Source organism: Nelumbo nucifera, chromosome 3, assembly GCF_055504915.1.
Source record: "Nelumbo nucifera cultivar China Antique chromosome 3, China Antique-T2T, whole genome shotgun sequence".
NCBI lineage: Eukaryota > Viridiplantae > Streptophyta > Magnoliopsida > Proteales > Nelumbonaceae > Nelumbo > Nelumbo nucifera.
In genome coordinates this window covers 44,424,025-44,441,586 of record NC_142651.1, presented here as the reverse complement: position 1 = coordinate 44,441,586, position 17,562 = coordinate 44,424,025, and the positions used below count along the sequence as shown (strand labels likewise).

The window sequence follows — 17,562 nt, the reverse complement described above, 5'->3', positions numbered from 1 at the left end:
ACCATGGTCGCCTACTTAGCCAAAGTCAGAGAAGCCCTGCTAAACTTCCAGTCACACTTCATCAAACAGATCCCTAGGTCGGAGAACGCTGAGGCCGATGCCCTGTCCAAGTTAGCCAGCACTAGCGACATCTCCATGAGAACCGTGTACATGGAGGACCTGTCTCGGCCTAGCATTCTCGGGGGGGTAGAGGAGGTCACTTCCGTCGTTCAAGCAGAGTCGAGTTGGATTGACCCACTCATGAGCTTCTTGTTACACGGGACCCTCCCTGCAAATCGCAATGCGGCCAGAAGGGTGCAGCGCTAGGCAACTAAATACGTTATGGTAGACGAGCGGCTGTACAGAAGATCCTACACGCTTCGCTACCTGCATTGCTTGCGACCTACCGAAGCCGAGCTCGTACTCCGTGACACTCATGAGGGTCTGTGCGGCAGACACTTGGGGGGCAGGGCCCTTTCCCAGAAAGCGCTTCAATAAGGGTATTATTGGCCAACAATGAAGGCAGACGCCATTGAACTCGTTAGAAAATGTGACAAATGACAGAGACATGCCAATATTTACCACCAACCCGCTGTCGACTTAAAATATCTCACCAGTCCGTGGCCCTTTGCATAGTGCGGCATCGATCTACTCGGGCCATTCTCGCCACCAACGGGTGGAAGGAAGTTCTTAGTGGTAGCAGTGGACTATTTTACCAAGTGGGTAGAAGCCGAACCCCTCGTAACAATAACAACCCGAAATGTCCAAAACTTCTTTTGGAAGAACATCGTATGCCGCTTCGGATTACCTCGGGTGTTGATCTCCGATAACGACAAGCAGTTCGAGGACATCAAATTTCAAGACTGGTGCCGAGACATGGGGATCCAACAGAATTTTACTTCAGTCGCGCACCCTCAAGAAAACAGTCAGGCAGAAGTCATGAATAGAGCCATCCTCCGCGGACTAAAGGCACGGCTAGACTGAGCTAAAGGATTGTGGGCAGATGAACTACCCAGTGTCCTATGGGCCTACCGGACCACGGAGAAGACCGCCATGGGAGAAACACCCTTCAATCTCACCTACGACACCAAAACAGTGATCCCCGCAGAGATCGAAGTACCTACATTGCGCCTACAAGCATACAGTGATCAAACAAACGAAGATGAGCTACGTACCAACCTCGACCTACTCGACGAACTAAGGGCCCTCGCATACATTAGGACCGCAACCTACAAGCAGAGAGTAATTCGGTACCATAACGCCAGGGTCAGGAAGCGAAACCTCCACGTTGGCGACCTGACCCTTCGTAAAGTTATGGTGCCTGAGCCCGATGCTGGCAAGCTCTGGTCCAATTGGGAAGGTCCTTACCGAGTGAAACGAGTGCTCAGGGAAGGAACATACGAGCTCGAGACCCTCGAAGGTAAACAAGTACCTCGAGCATGGAATATTGTCAACCTGAGGCAATATTATCTGTAAGAATCGAGTAGGCCACGAGCTACTCCCAAAGCCTAAGGGCCAGAATACCGAGCTAACATGACCTCGGCACAAGAAGACCCCAGTTGCCACTTCGGCCTGGGAGAAATCTAGGAGCGGACTACAGGTCCCTCCCTAAGCCTAAGGGCCAGAATACCGAGCTAATATGACCTCGGCACGACAGGACCCAGCCACCCCTATGGCATGGGCAAACTCCGCGAGTGGGCCATGAGCCACTCCTTCAGCCCAAGCGCCAAAACACCGAGCTAACAAAGACCTCGGCATGAAGAAAGACAACCACTTCAGTGGCAAAGGCAAGGTATGAAATATCAAAGGCGTAAGCAGCTCGGGTTCAAACCCTCGAAGCATAGCTCGTCTCGATACGTTGGTCGAACTGAGGAATAACTAACCAATGCTTAGTTCAGACATGCGTAGTAATCACTTCGCGGTATACCACAGAAGCCTTAAACGTGACAAATCGGGATAACACCTACCAAAGATTTGGGTATGTAACTTTAATAGCTCAAATGATGATATCGCTTTAGCAAGAATAAAGGGAGTTCATCATACTCAGAAGAAGGAAGAAACTTTCATTGTCAAAAAAAAAAGAGAAGAAAGAGCAGAAAAGGAAAATAACAAGCGCAGTAACCGAGCTAAATAGCTCGGGAAAGGTTTGATCATCACAGGGCACAACCGCCCAATCGAAAACTTGTGAAAGACCGGGTTTACGGCACCCGGAAGCCACAGAAGCCCAGAGAAACGCCACCTCAAGGATCTGCTTCCTCATCCTTTGGAGAATCAGGCTCCTCTTCATCCGCTTGGTCTGCTGTCTCAGGGGACAGACCTTTCATAGTAATGCCAATGAGGTTGAGCCCGGAGAACTTCTACCAAACCAGCCACTGGCAGAGCTTAAACCCTGAGCGGTACGAACCCGAACCATACTCCGCCTGGAGGTCATGAAATTCCTGGGAGTCTTTGAAATCCCAGACCACTTTCTCTCGCTTAGCCTCCACCATCTGATCAAAGTTTCAGGTCCGATTCAGAAGAGTGGACTCCAAATCCCGCACCTGCTGCCTGAGGAGCTCCCTCTCCCCCGCCATCCTCGACGATTCCTCCCTATAACGTGTGCTCTCTTTAGTAAGCCGAGCGATTTGAGCCTCCTGGTCGTGGACGAGTAGCTCCTGAGACTCGCTCCCCTTGCGGGTGTGATGGAGCTTGCCCCGGATCCGGTCGAGCTCGACCTGGAGCTTCTGGTTTGCAGCCCGCTGGTCGAGGACGTCGACACGATGGATGCGCGTCTGGAGAGCCATGGCATGGATGGAGGAATTTACCTATCGACGAAAAAGAAGATTAGAAGACAGCGGAAAAGGGCAAAACAAGAGAGAGAGGGAAAAAGGCCACTTACCACCATGCAATGGGCAGAGGCGAACGCGGAGAGATCCCCGAGCTCCATGTTTCCCCACTGAGCGATCTCGTCATTATTGATTGCCTTCCGACTCCTCCAGCGAGCTACCAGATAATAATTTACCCCTTCCCAGTTTCCCACTGGGAGCTGGGGTAAGGACGGGGCTGAAGGGGGTTAAAGGGGACCTCCCCCGACTGAGGGAGCTCGTTTCCCCCAGGGTTAATCCCACTAGTCCCCTCAGGAGGGGGCATCGGAACCTTGGGTGGAGGAGAGGGCAGGACCGGCTCAACAGACCCGAACTCAGTGCTTCCCGAAGAAGGGGTCCGGTCGGGGTGTGTCCTCTTCACCTGGCGTCTCTGGCTGCCCAAGAGAAGGCGGCACGTATCGGCACTAGACGTTATGGCTGCCAAAAGACCACAAGATATTAGTCCAACAAGAAACAAAATACATTACACAATAGTCACAAGACACTACGCGACCTAAAAGGCTGACCTACCCGGGCTCAAAACTGCCTGCACGAGCTTCTCCTCGGCCAAGTAGCCCGAGCAAAGGAAGCCTACCGACGCCCAGGACAGCAACATTTTCCAAATCTCAGGGTCCAGCTCGGCCCTGGGGTCCTGGATGGCGCCTCTCCAAGCAGTGGGAAAGGGCCACCCATCGGGGTTATGGACCACAAAGTAGTCCCGCTTCCAGGCGGGAATCTTATTCGGCAGCTCATACAAGAGCTTATAGCCGCGACCGGGAGAGAGGTAATAAAAGCGCCTCTCCGGAGGAACCCCAGGAGCAACGTTCTTTATACAAAGGATAGAGACAAAAATGTCAAGGTCCAAAGGGAGGTAGTACTCGTGACACAGGGATATAGTCCCAACCATGTTTCGAACGACGTTGGGGAAACTGGTCAATAGTGACGTTGAAATGATTTAGCACCTCCATTATCAAGGGGTGCAGGGGGAGACGCAAGCCAGCCTCGAGCTGTTCTTGAAAGATTACTATATCATTGGGACCATGCTCACAGGGGAAGTTGCCAGTAGGGAGGCTGTAAACCAGGTCCCCAGGGAGGCGAAAGTAGCGGATCAGAGACCTGAGTCTCTCCGCTGTCATTAAGGGCCAAAGGTATCAAACTCCCTCCCCCTAGAAGTAGACGCCATGTCGCCAGAGGCCTCCCGAGCCTCTAGGATCTGCTCCCAGGCTCCTCCCGAGCTCGAGGGAGCATCATCATCCTGGCTATCGCCCCTATGATAGGTATGGCGTGGGTACCCAGACATGGCTGACGGCGATTGGGACTCACCAGAGTAGATGGAACGGAGCAGACTGAGGAACTTGAGTAGACTAGGCGAAGTACGCGACCTCAGAGTCCAAAGACAACAAGATGGCGTGGAAGGAGATAGGGCCCAAGGGGCCCCCTATTGGTAACTCCCATCCTTTCAAACCGACGGCCCAGATCAAAGCAGATCCAATGGTTTGCGGGCGCCCTGACCGCACGCCTTCTGAAAACCGAAGGCGATTGGCGGCACATCTTCTACGATTAAGGTAGTAGCAGCCGCACGACGTTCGGAATTAAAGGCCACCTCAGCACCTTTTCGGAATCCGAAAAGTCAGGGAAGTCAGAAGATCTCTTGATTCCCGCAAATGCATTTAATGGGGATAGTCAATCAAGTTTGAATTTCGGTTAAATCAGTCAATCGCGCTTCATAAACTCCCCGCGCTAAGGCGATACTCTTAGCCCAAGGAGTGGGGGGAAATTGATGAAGGATGATTTGACCTGACCTATGAAACGACGACACGTGGACACTGATTCGACGTAAGCGACAACTCAACATTGCGGTCCAGTACAACTAAGTAACGGGCCCATAAAGCAGCTCGCTACATCGTAGCACGCAAAAGGAGGAGCTCGCCACGACGCGAGCTCCGGGTTCCCCGAGCTACCTCTAAAGGGATATTCCGAAGCAACTTTAGGTCGCAAGCTAAGAAAACCAGCTCACCCGAGCTCCCAAGCAGACAAGTCATCCCGAGGACCAATTCTACTAAGGGCACTCCTAAAGTATTCCGAGCTTGCTGCAAAGTAGCTCGCGAATGGGCCGCACGAGCATTCCTCAGGAAGCTTCTATCCAACAGGCCGTAGCAATCAGACTGCGCCACGTCCCTGTCCTTTCGACAGTCTGCACTCACGTCTCTCAGCAGGCGGAGGCGTGCCTGTCACTTTGGGGACGTGCCACTTACCCGGGCAAGGAGTACGTCACAACGGCCACCTGCGCAGCCCTGGCAGGTAACGGCTGTGGTAGGGGCCCAGTGGCAGTTATGTTCGATCTCACAAAAGCACCCCTATAAAAGCCCTCAGGGCAGAGGAGAAACTTTTCTGGAAAAGACCTCTAATCGCTCGAATATAGTGATAAAGCGCGACCTCTACTCTTAGCCTTTGTTTTTCTCTTTACTTCTCATATACAGTACTAACTTAAGCATCGAAGTATTCCCACCGGGTAAATCCCCGGGAATCCTTCCTTTCATCTTCTCAAGTGTCGTTCGTTGCCAATAAGGAGCCAGTCAACAGTCAACTAAGAATGCCCGGATCGCACTACATCAATAATATATTAACACCCGTTAATCTGTAAATCGTCAAGTTAGTGACATGATGAGTTTTAGACATTTCGAAAAGTTGTGATGAGTTTATGATAAATGCTAAAAACTCATAATAAGTTTTAGACAATTTCACTTTTGTTTAATATTAAATTACCTTTTTAGGTCTATTATATTATAGACATGAAAAATTAACTATGATATATGATGATTTGATAGGTTCCTCAAGGACTGATGAGGACTGAAGAGGGAATTTCTATGAACAAAGTAAACATTTACTTTGGTGATCAATCAGCCCCAAGTACTGTGATCGAAGTGTACATGGAGCAATTCCGGATGGATTTTTTTATTATTTCTCGAGTCACGCTCGGAAGAAATAGTTTCAGGAGGCCATATGAACCAAGTTGGATTCGTTAATCAGCTTATAAGCTCCATTCTGCAGGGTCTTAAAGAAGAAGCAAAATTGGATTCGTTAGTTGGCCCGACACCCGGCAGGAAAACCAAGTTGATTTCAGTGGAGAGTTTGGTACAAGTGCTTTGGCGTTTGAACAAAGCGTCGAGAATCCGAAAATGTTCATATCTCATATGATACTTCTGTTATTCTATCCCATTTTAAAACCCAAAACAGATCTGACTAGCGATGGCGAGCTAATCAGTAAAAATATGGACCATATCCAATCCAGATGGGTCGGATCCTGGTTTGGCTCTAAATGGATTGCACTTAAAAAGTACCGGCATGGTGAGTTTGACCTAGAATCCATTATATTAATATCGGATTCTGATCGATCCGATCGAACCGGATTGAACTCAAGCACTGTGATAAATCCGGGTCGAATCTATATTATAATTCTGACCTCTGAAGAAGGTCCGAAGCACGCGCAAGCCCTAAACAAGATTTTAAAAGGTAAGGTAGAGGGTAGGCAGACAGTTGGGTGTCATATAGTGGTGAGGGGTAATTTACAGAGCATTTTGAGGCGTAACCCTCGAGTAGTAAGGGTCCGTTTAATTCCCAGGAATAAGGAATCGCGAACCGGGATTATTGGAATATAATGGTTCATTTTAATTCCTACCGTTTGGTTGGGCGGATCAGAATCCTATTTCCATTCTTCCTGGAAAGGTCTTCCCCTGTTTGTCAATTCCAGTGGATTCCGATTCTAATACCCATCTAAACCAACAGCCAACAGGTAGGAAGGAGGAATAAAACATTCTAATTCCAATTTTCAGGGATTTCGATTCCAATTCCGGTTCTGGGTGTGAACCAAATGGACCCTAAAATTTTATACAGCTTGTTCGATATGTTGGACATGGGTCTGAATCCTATCATAATAGGTTTTTCTCCTCTAAAATATAGTCACTATAAAAACAATACCATATGAACCTAACTGTTCAGATTTGGGGCTTTAATCAATCAGAACTTTTGTTCTGAGTGCGCTTTGTGGCGTTAAATTACATCCTTTAGAATACCAAACATCATTTATATATACAACGTACTGAATTTGTACACTTTAGAACAAGTAGACTGTAGACGTTCTCTTAGCCAATTTTTTCTATGAAACTAGCAGCTTCAATGGTCGTATCATAGCATTGTCCTCATGGTCCAGAATCTGCACAAATAGAAATCAAACAAAAAATTATTCAGTGAGTATATATGAGTTGGTTTGCTTGAACCCAATCTACCGTGTGAGCAGCTGGTAGTCGCAGCAGATGTGAGCTCTGTTTGTTTCGTTTATATCCATTTGACAGAAAAAAAAAGGTCTGTATTATTCCACTTATATGTGAAGAGGAACTGAGTAGAAAAAAGATTGGTACGTGACAATGGTAGACATATCCAGGTTCTGCGGTAGCGTCGAACGGATAAGGCTCGCCGTTCTCAACCAGATTAAACTTGACGACCACCGTCGTCTGGTATCCGGGCTCTATCTTCACAGAGTTCTTCCATGTTCTCTCGTAAGGAGGTATGTCAAGCAACTTCCCGGTTGCATGGGCGACCACATTGCAGGCGACTGCATCATTCTTGGTTGTCATGCAAGCCTCGAACTCCTCCAAATTCACCAGCTCCTGCACCTTGATTGCCTGTAATGAAGCTAAATGCAGGTGCATTGGGTGATTATCGCCAGTCAAGTTAATCACCTCCCACACCTCAGTGGTGCCGGATATTGGTGTCTCTGTCACCGGATCCATCAATCTTTTCCCGTTAATGTAGAGATGTGTGGGAGTCCCGGCATCGGTGGTATACTCATACAACACTATGTATCTTGTCTGTGCTGCCTCCTCTGTTGTCGCCGCTTGGTAATTCACTAGATTCGCCGGCACATTTGATCTGTCCGGCAAGAACGGTCGTCTCCGTGCAACTATAAATTTCATGACGTTCCCGTTTAGCTGGTCCACGGCTGAACCAGTCGGGTACGGATATGGGGCATCGTTGGTCAACACCACCTCTTTCGTCGTAGAAATTGAAAAGTCAATGACCATGTCTGCAATTTCAGATGGTGCAAGGAGTATATTTGATGTCTGGACGGGTGAGGGCAGGTAGGATGAGTCAGATGCCACTTGGACAAACGGGAGACCGTTGGATAATGAGAATCGGAAATATCGTGCATTGGAGGCGTTTATTATCCTGAAGCGGTATTTCCGACGTTGAACCTTAAGGTACGGCCAGGCTTTGCCGTTAACGATAATGGCGTCACCGAAGTATTCCGGTTGCCACTGGGGATGGATTGACGGGTTATCGCCGGTGGAGTTCATGTAGATGGATCCATCAGTGGAAAAGCTTCTATCGAAAACGATCAAGTGTCGGTCAAATTCGGGACCACGTGGGAGGTTGAGATAGTCATCCAAGAAAAGGTCACGGATGACATACGCACCGACCAAGCCAGCTAGTAGATTAACGCGTGTCAAGCCAAGCGCATGATCGTGATACCAGAGGTTCCCGGAGTGTTGGACGTTGGGGTAGGTATAGGTCTGCTGGGACCAGGCGGGTCCGGTGTCTCTGAAGTTGGAGGTGAACCAGGCAAAGGCGCTGCCGTCACTTTGTGGCTCGTGGACCCCGCCGTGGAGATGGACGACGGTGGGGACGCCACCGTTCTTGGGGATGGCGGTGGGGACGGTTGGATCCCATGAGAGTATGTGATTTTGAGGGAGATGATTTTTCCACGTCACATAAATTGGTACTCCTCGGAGTGTCTCGATTGTGGGACCGGGAACAGTGGCGGTCATTCGGGAGGTTCCATACGCGAAGACTGTCGTCGGAGGCAAGTCACGGTGGAACTTCTGTAGCAGAGTGAAGAAAGAAAAAGTTAATCAGACATGAGAAACAAGCAGGAGGGAGGAATACTTACTGTGTGAATCAAGAAGAAATTAGTACCCATTTCTTTTGATACATGCCGATGGTGAGACTTGAGGGAATGGGAAGGCGATATAGCATGGAATAACCGTAGAGTTTAGGCATTTGTGGGAGTTCATCGACGAACATTTGCAGAGAAGCGGCTACTTGCTGAAGACTTGCTTCGGTTATAGGAGCCTGTGCTTGAGCTTGGTAAAAAATATTGGAGATGATTATTAACGTTACTGTGATTGTGATTGTGAGAGATAAAAAAAATCTGTGGGTCTTCATTGTCTTGGTCTACTTAATTGACTGATCTTGAGTTGTCTATAATTAGTGCCTTTAGTGAAGCAAACAAGACAATTGGTCAGAAACTATATGAAATCGAAGTGATAAAATCCTAAATGCATGCAGTACGTACGTCAGAAGTGATTGTAATTTGTAAACATAGTTTCCATGCATCAACCCTAGAATTGTGGAGTCGACACACACGACACGTGGCTAATGCAAGGAAGGTCGCCACGTGGAAATGGGTGACCGGACAGCATGCATATGCATGATATTCTTTTGGGTTCAGGCTTTTCCTAGTATAACGAACCAATGTACTGAGTACCCAGTTGGACTGGATGGACACAGGACTGAACCGGCGGGCATCTAGTCTCACTCTGGTCTGCACCAGCATCATCATCAGACTTGGTGAAGGTGAAGGACCCGTGTTACGTTGTGGAAGTAGGAGAAAGACCAAAATACCATGCATACCTACCTCTGAATAACATAGAAGCTAAGACGAAGATGATGATGAGAGAGAAAGAGAGAGATAAGGTAGAGAAGGCTAGTTTGGGTTTGGGTTGATCTCAAGCTTTGCAGGAACACAATGTTTTCATGTTTGGCTTAAAGCACCACTCTGTACATTGGTGATAGCCCCCAACTTACGAATTTGTGAACTGCGGTCCATGCATTTTCTTCCAAGAGTAAGGTTGATTGAGTTTTAGAACTATCGAAACCACACGTACGTACGTTAGCTCAAGCTATTGCAGTATTTCCCTTTCTTTCTACAATACAGCAAGGGCGCCCTCTTATAGTTATAGGTAGCATAAGCCTGCCTCCCCACTCCCACCCCACAACCTTTACAAACAACTGTTTCTAGAGGACTTGCACCGGAAGGAATGAAGGAAATGCGAATTGATTAAAACATAATTATATATACTTGTAATTACAAGCAAACCCTTGCTATGTCTTTAATTTTCTAGATGATGGGTTTTATGGCACATTGATCTATGCAACCATTGCACGTGGCAGCTTATGTGGCAGTCAGAAATTTCGGCCCACGAATTTGGGTAGTATAAATTATGGTTGTCTTTAGTACGAATACGATTGCCCTTTTATCGGGGTTGGGGTTCATCAAATCAAAATGATGAAAAATATGATTTATCACGCCATACAAATTACAAGGGAGTCACTTCAATTCAAAGTTTTCAACCAGCCGTTGATTCCATCGGTCGAATCGTTTAAACCATCACTCAATCAGTTTTCTGGATTCAGTTTATCCGTCAAACAGTCCTTGGTCAAGAATCATTTGATTCGGTCAATTCGACCGTTAACCTGTTTGATCTGGTGATTGAGTCCCGGGTTCTATATTCAATATATACAAACTTTTGAGGTCATAACTTTGTACTCCAGTTGTTTGATTAGGGTGATTTTTTTTTTTATTTTGGTAACTTTTCGAGATCTATGCATCCTAAGGAGCTATATGCGCCTTGCCCCGCTATTTCACAAAAAAAAAAAACTCTATTTTTGGCCTCAAATTGTAATTTTTAATATTTTGTATAAATAAAAAAATAAAAACTGAATTTAAAAATATAAATTAAATATAAAATAATACATATAACATATCTAAAACATATTTATACACTATTTATTGCAAAAATATATATTTATACACATACACACACAGATATATATATATATATATATATGTGTGTGTGTGTGTGTGTGTGTATAATGATGTGGCATGGTCTGAACCGTTCAATCCAGCTGATCGAACCAGTGACTTATGACCTAGAGAAAAAATGGTTCAGCCTCTAGGTCGGTTTTTAAAACATTTCTTCAATTCAATTCAATTGAAAAAAAAAAGCATGTGAGGGACTGATATATTGCCATTTAGATTTGAAACACCACATTTGACATTTTATATAACAATAGCTATTTGTTTTGATCAACTCAAAACGTTTCTGATTATGTGACATGACAACTCATACTTCACATCAATTTCTATTGATCAACCCGAAACATTTATGGAGATGTTTGGTTCCATTGGCATTTATTAAAAAAACGCCATCACACCAGCACCACATAGGCATTGGCATTTTTTGCGGATAAAGCAAAATGAAACAATTGTTTGGTTTCATCGTTTATCAAATAAATGGTAGAAAACTGAAATGCTTTGATTTTTGTGCATGGGGAATTTGGGGAAACGTCAAATTCTTGTCTCCCCCAACGGGCGTTTCTTGAAACCAAATGCTGATGTGGCACACTTTAATGGGTATTAATCTGAGGTGGAGAGTAAAAAACGTTTAAGGTGAAGTTCAACCAAACAACAAAAATATGAAGTATTTAAAGTAAAAAACGTTTAGAGTGAAAAAGTATAAATAAACATTTAAAGTGAAAAGGTGCAAATAAACACCCTGTCCATAAATGCCCACGGAACCAAACACATACTATGTATAAAGAAATAGCAACAGTATCAAGCACAAGCTATATTACAATGCAATGCAAAACAAAACTATTTATTTTAATTAAGAAATTTCAAACTTCCATAGTTGATGTAAGACTCGAAGAGAAATGGTCCAATTTATAAGGGTCTACACAGCCGATGTAGGCTGGGTAACTGATAATGTGGCTAATCTATTGTATTGCTTATTTGATGGGAAATTCCGTGTCATGGGTTTCTAGAACCATATACAATTAGCTAGTGTGTTTCATAAAGTTTGTCTCAAGTGTTACAATCATGGTTTTTAAAATTGACCAGGAGATCGAACGGGTTAGGGGTCCAGTTATCGGGTCGAATGATTCGACTGTTCGAACCAAAGAGTCGGCCCGTTCTGACAAAAAATATAAAAAAATAAAAAACGGTCAAAACCACTCGAACGGTTAACCGCTCGGGTCAGCGGTTTGCTGACCAAAATCAACGGCTTTTGAAGAAAATTCGGTTTTGGGGAAAACTAAAACCGGTCACCTGACCAATTCCCAATTTTTCCGGTCCGATCATCCAATCCAGTTTTGAAAAACCATGGTTCCCATATTGTATCCTAAATAACAAACTATTCCATAATTTCCCCTATCGATTAGACCATTCAACCCATCTCCCAATCATGATTCTAGTTTGGGTTAACCCTAAATCCACCCTCAATCAAAAAACCATTGATTTGACAGCAATCCACCATCCCAAGTAGCTAAACCTTTAACCTGCTTGACCTGGTCAATGGGTCATGGGTTGCAAATTAACATTACTAATATCTATGCATATAAATTTATACTACTATTAAATTGTGAATGGGTTGCAAATTAACTTTAATTTTAAGGATAGAAATGTAATTTGAATAACCATTTTCTCCTCATTTAAATTCCCCATTGATTAAGTCTTATATTAAAGGTATTATTATTAACTCCTATTAATATTCATTGAATCTTATTTTTAACTATAATACCCCTTTTTTGAATTTGGTCTCTCTCTAAGTGTGACACACAAAATGCAAGTTAAACTACTACATTTCTACTCATTCAATTCATTAAGTCTTATATTTAGGCTGTTAACTCTTATTCTCTCATTAAATACTATATTTAAACTATTCTTTTCATCAATAAATTCTATCAATTGGATCTATATCCAATATTTTTAATGGCATAAAATACATGTTTTTTAAAATTGACCAAAAAAAATGAACTGTTCTTCCATCCTAGTGGCCAATAAAGCCCCATTTAGCATGGATCTTGAAAATTGAGTCTTAGAATCCTTTTAGAAAAGAATAGAATTTGAGAATTCTCATGTAGAGAATTTGTAGATGCATTTGGCACATTCATTTGATTCTTGTTTCTCAGGTTGCTCATATCAATTCTTTAAATGAAAAATACATAAAATCATGTCAATCAAGACATTTGCTTTGCATTATTTTATTTTGTAGGAGGTGCATCCATTCTTAATCAAGAAAATAACAAGAACAAATAAATTAAAATTTAGAATTACAGAAATTTTTCCACAATCAAGAGACTCCACCGTACTATTACGAAGCAAGTTCCATTAGTACCATTTAAGGTATCATTAAATTCGGTCATGGATTTACTATCAAAGTCAGAAAAAAACTTGTGTAAACCAAACTGTTAAATTTGTTCATATAGCAATGATACCACACACCAGAAGTTCATATCTAATCATGCTAGTGTGCAGTCGGAAAATCCACACAGCTTAATATCATTAGGGAAGACATTACAACCATAAAGCATAAAGCAAAAAGATCCAAAAGCCATCATCTAAAATTGCCCACTGGGTTTTCAATGATCTCTTTCTGGTGTTCTATAACGCTAAAAGCAGGGAATAATAGAGAAGGAAACGTTTGGAATAACAGAGAAAATGGTGGCAAAGGGAAACAAAATAAAGGTATATGAGCAACAAAGCAAAAATCTTTAAGAAAAAAAAATGGAGAAATGAATTTACCTAGATTATTTGAAGCCTCTTGGAGGTTTCAAGAGAATGGTGAATTTTGAGATTTAACATATCAACACGATAAATCTCAAAAATGTCTGGAAAAATCAAAACAAAGAGGATGACAATTGAAAGAGAGAAAAAAAAAACAAATGAATGTATAAATAACGAAACCAAAAACTTGAAGAAAACACGAAAATAGAGATTTTTACCTGAAAGCCTATTGGTTGCCTATGAAAAGAGTCACAGAGAGCCATTGGAGAAGAACATGCCCAAACGACAGGATTTAGGGGCTTTTGTCAAGGTCTCTCATGTTTTTCTTGTGAAATTACTGAAGTGCCCATGTTTTGTACATGAAACATGGGCACACATGTTCATATTTATAATAGAGACGAGAACTATAAGAATGAGAATCTTCATCTTAGAAGTTTCTTTTTATGGATTCCGAAAATCATGATTTTGGAGTGGAAATTCCATAAAAAATAGAGCGATTCTCAAGATAAGTCAAACCCAAATGACAATCCCATTTGGAGAATCGCTAGAAACAATTCTTAGATGGATACAAAACAGGGCCTAAACAATTCAACCATTTGGGTCAAATGGGTCAATATATGATGCATATTTCTAATGTTTTATAATCATATTAAAGAAAATTAAGTGTGATAAATAATAATCTTTCCTATTGATGTTGGAATGAAATGTTAGTTTAAAAGCAAACCAAGAATAAAAATTATTTTTGTGGTGGTGGGTTAGCAATTCAACCTTTTGACTCAAATGTGTTAACCCTTGATGTCATAATTAAATAAAAAATGAAAAAAAAAGTTAAACAACACAATAATATTATGTAATAATACGAAAATTTTGCAAAAAACATTTAGGCAATTATCTAATATTTTATATTAATCATATTAAAGAAAATAAATAATAGTTATTTTTATTGATGTTAGAAATAAAATATAAAATGTCAAGTCAACCCAAAAATGAAATCGTTTTCCTAGTGGCGGGTCAATAGTTCAACCTTTTGGGTCATATATGTGTCGGCCCTTGATCTCCTACTTAAATAATAAAAGTTAGAAAAAGGATAAAATATAAAAATTGAAAAAAATAATTCTATAAAAAAACATTTGGAAATATCTCTATTATTTTATATTAATCATATTAAAAATTAAACATGAAAACAAGAATTGTTTATAACTTTTTATTGATAATGAAAAGTGCTTTACTATTTGGTAGTATATCAACAATTCAACCTTTTAGGTTAAATGTGTTAACCCATGAAGTCATAATTAAATAATATAAAACAAAAATAAAAATACAAAAAATACAATGCATATATAAAATATTTGGGCATATCTCTTATATCTTATATTAATTAACCATATTAAAGAAAAATAAGTGTGGCAATGAATAATTGTTTTTATTGATAACAGAAATAAAAGACAAATTTAAAACCAACCTAGAAATGAAATTGTTTTCCTATTTCGTAGTGAGTCAACAATTCAACCGTTTGGGACAAATGTGTCAGCCCTTGATGTCATAATTAAATTATAATAATAAAAGTTAAACATGATGAATACACACAAAATTATAATAAAAATACAAATAAAACACGGAAAACAATTGGGCACATCTCTAATATCATATATCCATCATATGAAACAACAATTAAGTGTGACAAATAAGAATAATTTTTATAGACATTGCAATATAAAAAATTTAAAAATTTGGAAACATATTAGTTACTATAATAATCATCATAAAAAAATTGCCACATGCAAAGCACGTACACGTTTACTAATCCATGTAAAAAATTAAAGAGCTGTGAAAACTTTCCAAGACCATAACTTTGCATTTGGTGATTGATTGTCTCGTTTTTTTTTTTTTTTTTTAATCACCTGCTGATTCAAGCTGCAAAAGGCACATCTCATGGGAGATTGCAAATGAGGAGCAACTGTATAGGTTTTGGACCTATGCAAAGAGATAGCAAGCTGAGTAAGAGCATCATCATTGTCATCTAAGCCTCGTCTTTACTATATATGGTCAGCTACATGAATCCTATCTTGCCATTTCAATCTATTTAGCACCATATCAATCCTTAAAATTATGGGTACTTAATTCATTTCTAATTACTTCCACCCAAGTCCTTTTTGGTCTGCTCCTATATAGTTCTAGCCTCTACAACTTGCAATAGATCACTTTTTTTCTAATTGGTGTTGTAATTGGTCTTCTATGCACATGGCCAAACCATCTCAATCTACATTTTCTCATTTTACCACCTATTACAGGTACTCCTAGGTTCCTTGGTATGACTTCATTTCTAACACTCTCTTCTCTAATTTTACCACTCATCCATATAAATATTTGCATTTTTGCAACACTCATTTTTTTTTGGATATAATATTTCATAATTGCCTATTTTCCCAACATATGCTAAGCAAGATTATGCATCACCTTATTACATGAAAAGGGAATAAGGCAAAAAAAAAAAAAAAACTATATTTTGGAAGTCCTTATTTTGAAAGCATTGCAATCATGACTTGTGAGATGAGCCATGGAGGCTTAGTACTATACTACTATCCATCAGGGTCCTAACATCTTCTTCAACCCTTATTAAAGAAAACCCAATTGCCTAGATAATTGTAGGCCTTCAAGTAAGAGAGTTCATGGTCCAGTTCGGTGCAGTTTAGAAAAGATCTTAGACCAAATCAGTAAATTACGATTTGAAAAAATCTCGAGCTAAACCAAATCAGACCAAACCATTTTATTATTATTTGGAGAACTTTAGACCATTCTTTAATTCTATTGGCTTAACCCAATTAAAAATCCTAAATAGCATCCCTAAAAATTAAAACTTAAAACTTATATTTTATTATAAAGTAAAAGAGATTATTATATATTTATAATTTTATGCATTTAGTATATATAAATAATTTGGTTTGATTTGATTTACGGTTTGAATCAAACAATGAACACCCCTACCCTCAAGGCTCAAGCTTCAGCCTAGGAGACAAGCACATAATTGGGGCTCCTTTAGTTGCCTTGGTCGCCTCGTCTTTCAGTTTAGCCCCCTTTTTCCCGATAATCTCGGATATTGTTAGTTTGGTTGCTATGCTCTCAGTCTCAGATGTTTCCTCTGCCCATGTACTTTTGCTCAAAAAGTGGCTCAAAGAGACTTGTCCGGGGCTAATTCTTGACCCCTTATCCCTCTTGATCTAATGAACGAATGAATTTAACCAAAACAAAAAACTATACGAACACATTAAAACTATAATGATTTTAAAGTTCAACTTTTTAAAACACACTTTGTAATTTTTTAAGTATCAACCAAAAGATAGAAAAAATAGAAAAATTTAATTAATTACTAAAACTAGTATTTTTAAGCGTCAATGAAATATCTAAAAATAAGAAATAATTAACATTAAAATCAGCACTTTAAGTATTAATAAGATATATATTTTGGTTTCCTAAATTATACATGAGATATAAAATTACATTAATTTTATTTGGATACCTTATTTTCCATAATTTAGGCATTAGATATGCATAAAATATTTTTGTAGGTTTTTCTCAGCTAAAACTTATTCTTCACTGAGATTTCCAGTGTTAAAGAAAAAAACTGTTTGGTAAGCGGCTCGGTTTATCGGGATTTTAAAAATGCATTTAAAGATTATATATCACATAAAAAGACCAGAAAATTTCATTTGGATCTTCCCGAAATTCAATATTTTCACTCTTTTCAGGTCTCTCCATGCACGTGTCTTCTCATCTTTATGGCTTTTAGTTACCAAACGGAAAAGACCAATTTTCGGTCTTCTGAGCCTGCCAAAGCCCAAAAGACAGCACAAAAAGAATTACCAAACGCTGCCTAAATAATCTATTACCTGTCTGGGAATGATAGGCTTGTGCCTCCATAACGATAAACACATGTCAAATAACATCAAATTGTGGTTTGATATTCCAAAACCAGATGGGACACCTCTAAGTGGCTGTGGATTGACAGATTTTTTTCAAAGAATCCACAACAATTTGGCGAACTTAAACACTTCTTTGCATGGTTTTTAAAAACGAACTGACAACCGAACCGGTCAGGGGTCCGGTTATCAGTTTGAA

The 17,562-nt window shown here is 41.0% G+C and overlaps 1 protein-coding gene across 2 annotated transcripts; it reads right to left on the bottom strand.

Moving 5' to 3' along the window:
• Positions 1-6,846: 6,846 nt before the first annotated feature.
• LOC104612922 (multicopper oxidase LPR1 homolog 1-like) lies at positions 6,847-13,809 on the bottom strand. Of its 2 annotated transcripts, XM_010280581.2 has the most exons (5): positions 13,665-13,809; positions 13,465-13,550; positions 8,796-9,093; positions 7,241-8,701; positions 6,847-7,035 (listed from the first exon to the last, which is right to left on the bottom strand). In XM_010280581.2, the coding sequence occupies exons 3-5, from the start codon at positions 9,042-9,044 to the stop codon at positions 6,979-6,981; spliced, it is 1,767 nt and encodes a 588-aa protein (XP_010278883.1). In that variant the 5' UTR covers positions 9,045-9,093; positions 13,465-13,550; positions 13,665-13,809; the 3' UTR covers positions 6,847-6,978. The 2 variants fall into 2 exon arrangements, with proteins under 2 accessions (XP_010278883.1, XP_088756148.1); XM_088900022.1 differs by having other exon boundaries at positions 6,847-8,701.
• Between the last annotated feature and the right edge of the window lie 3,753 nt (positions 13,810-17,562).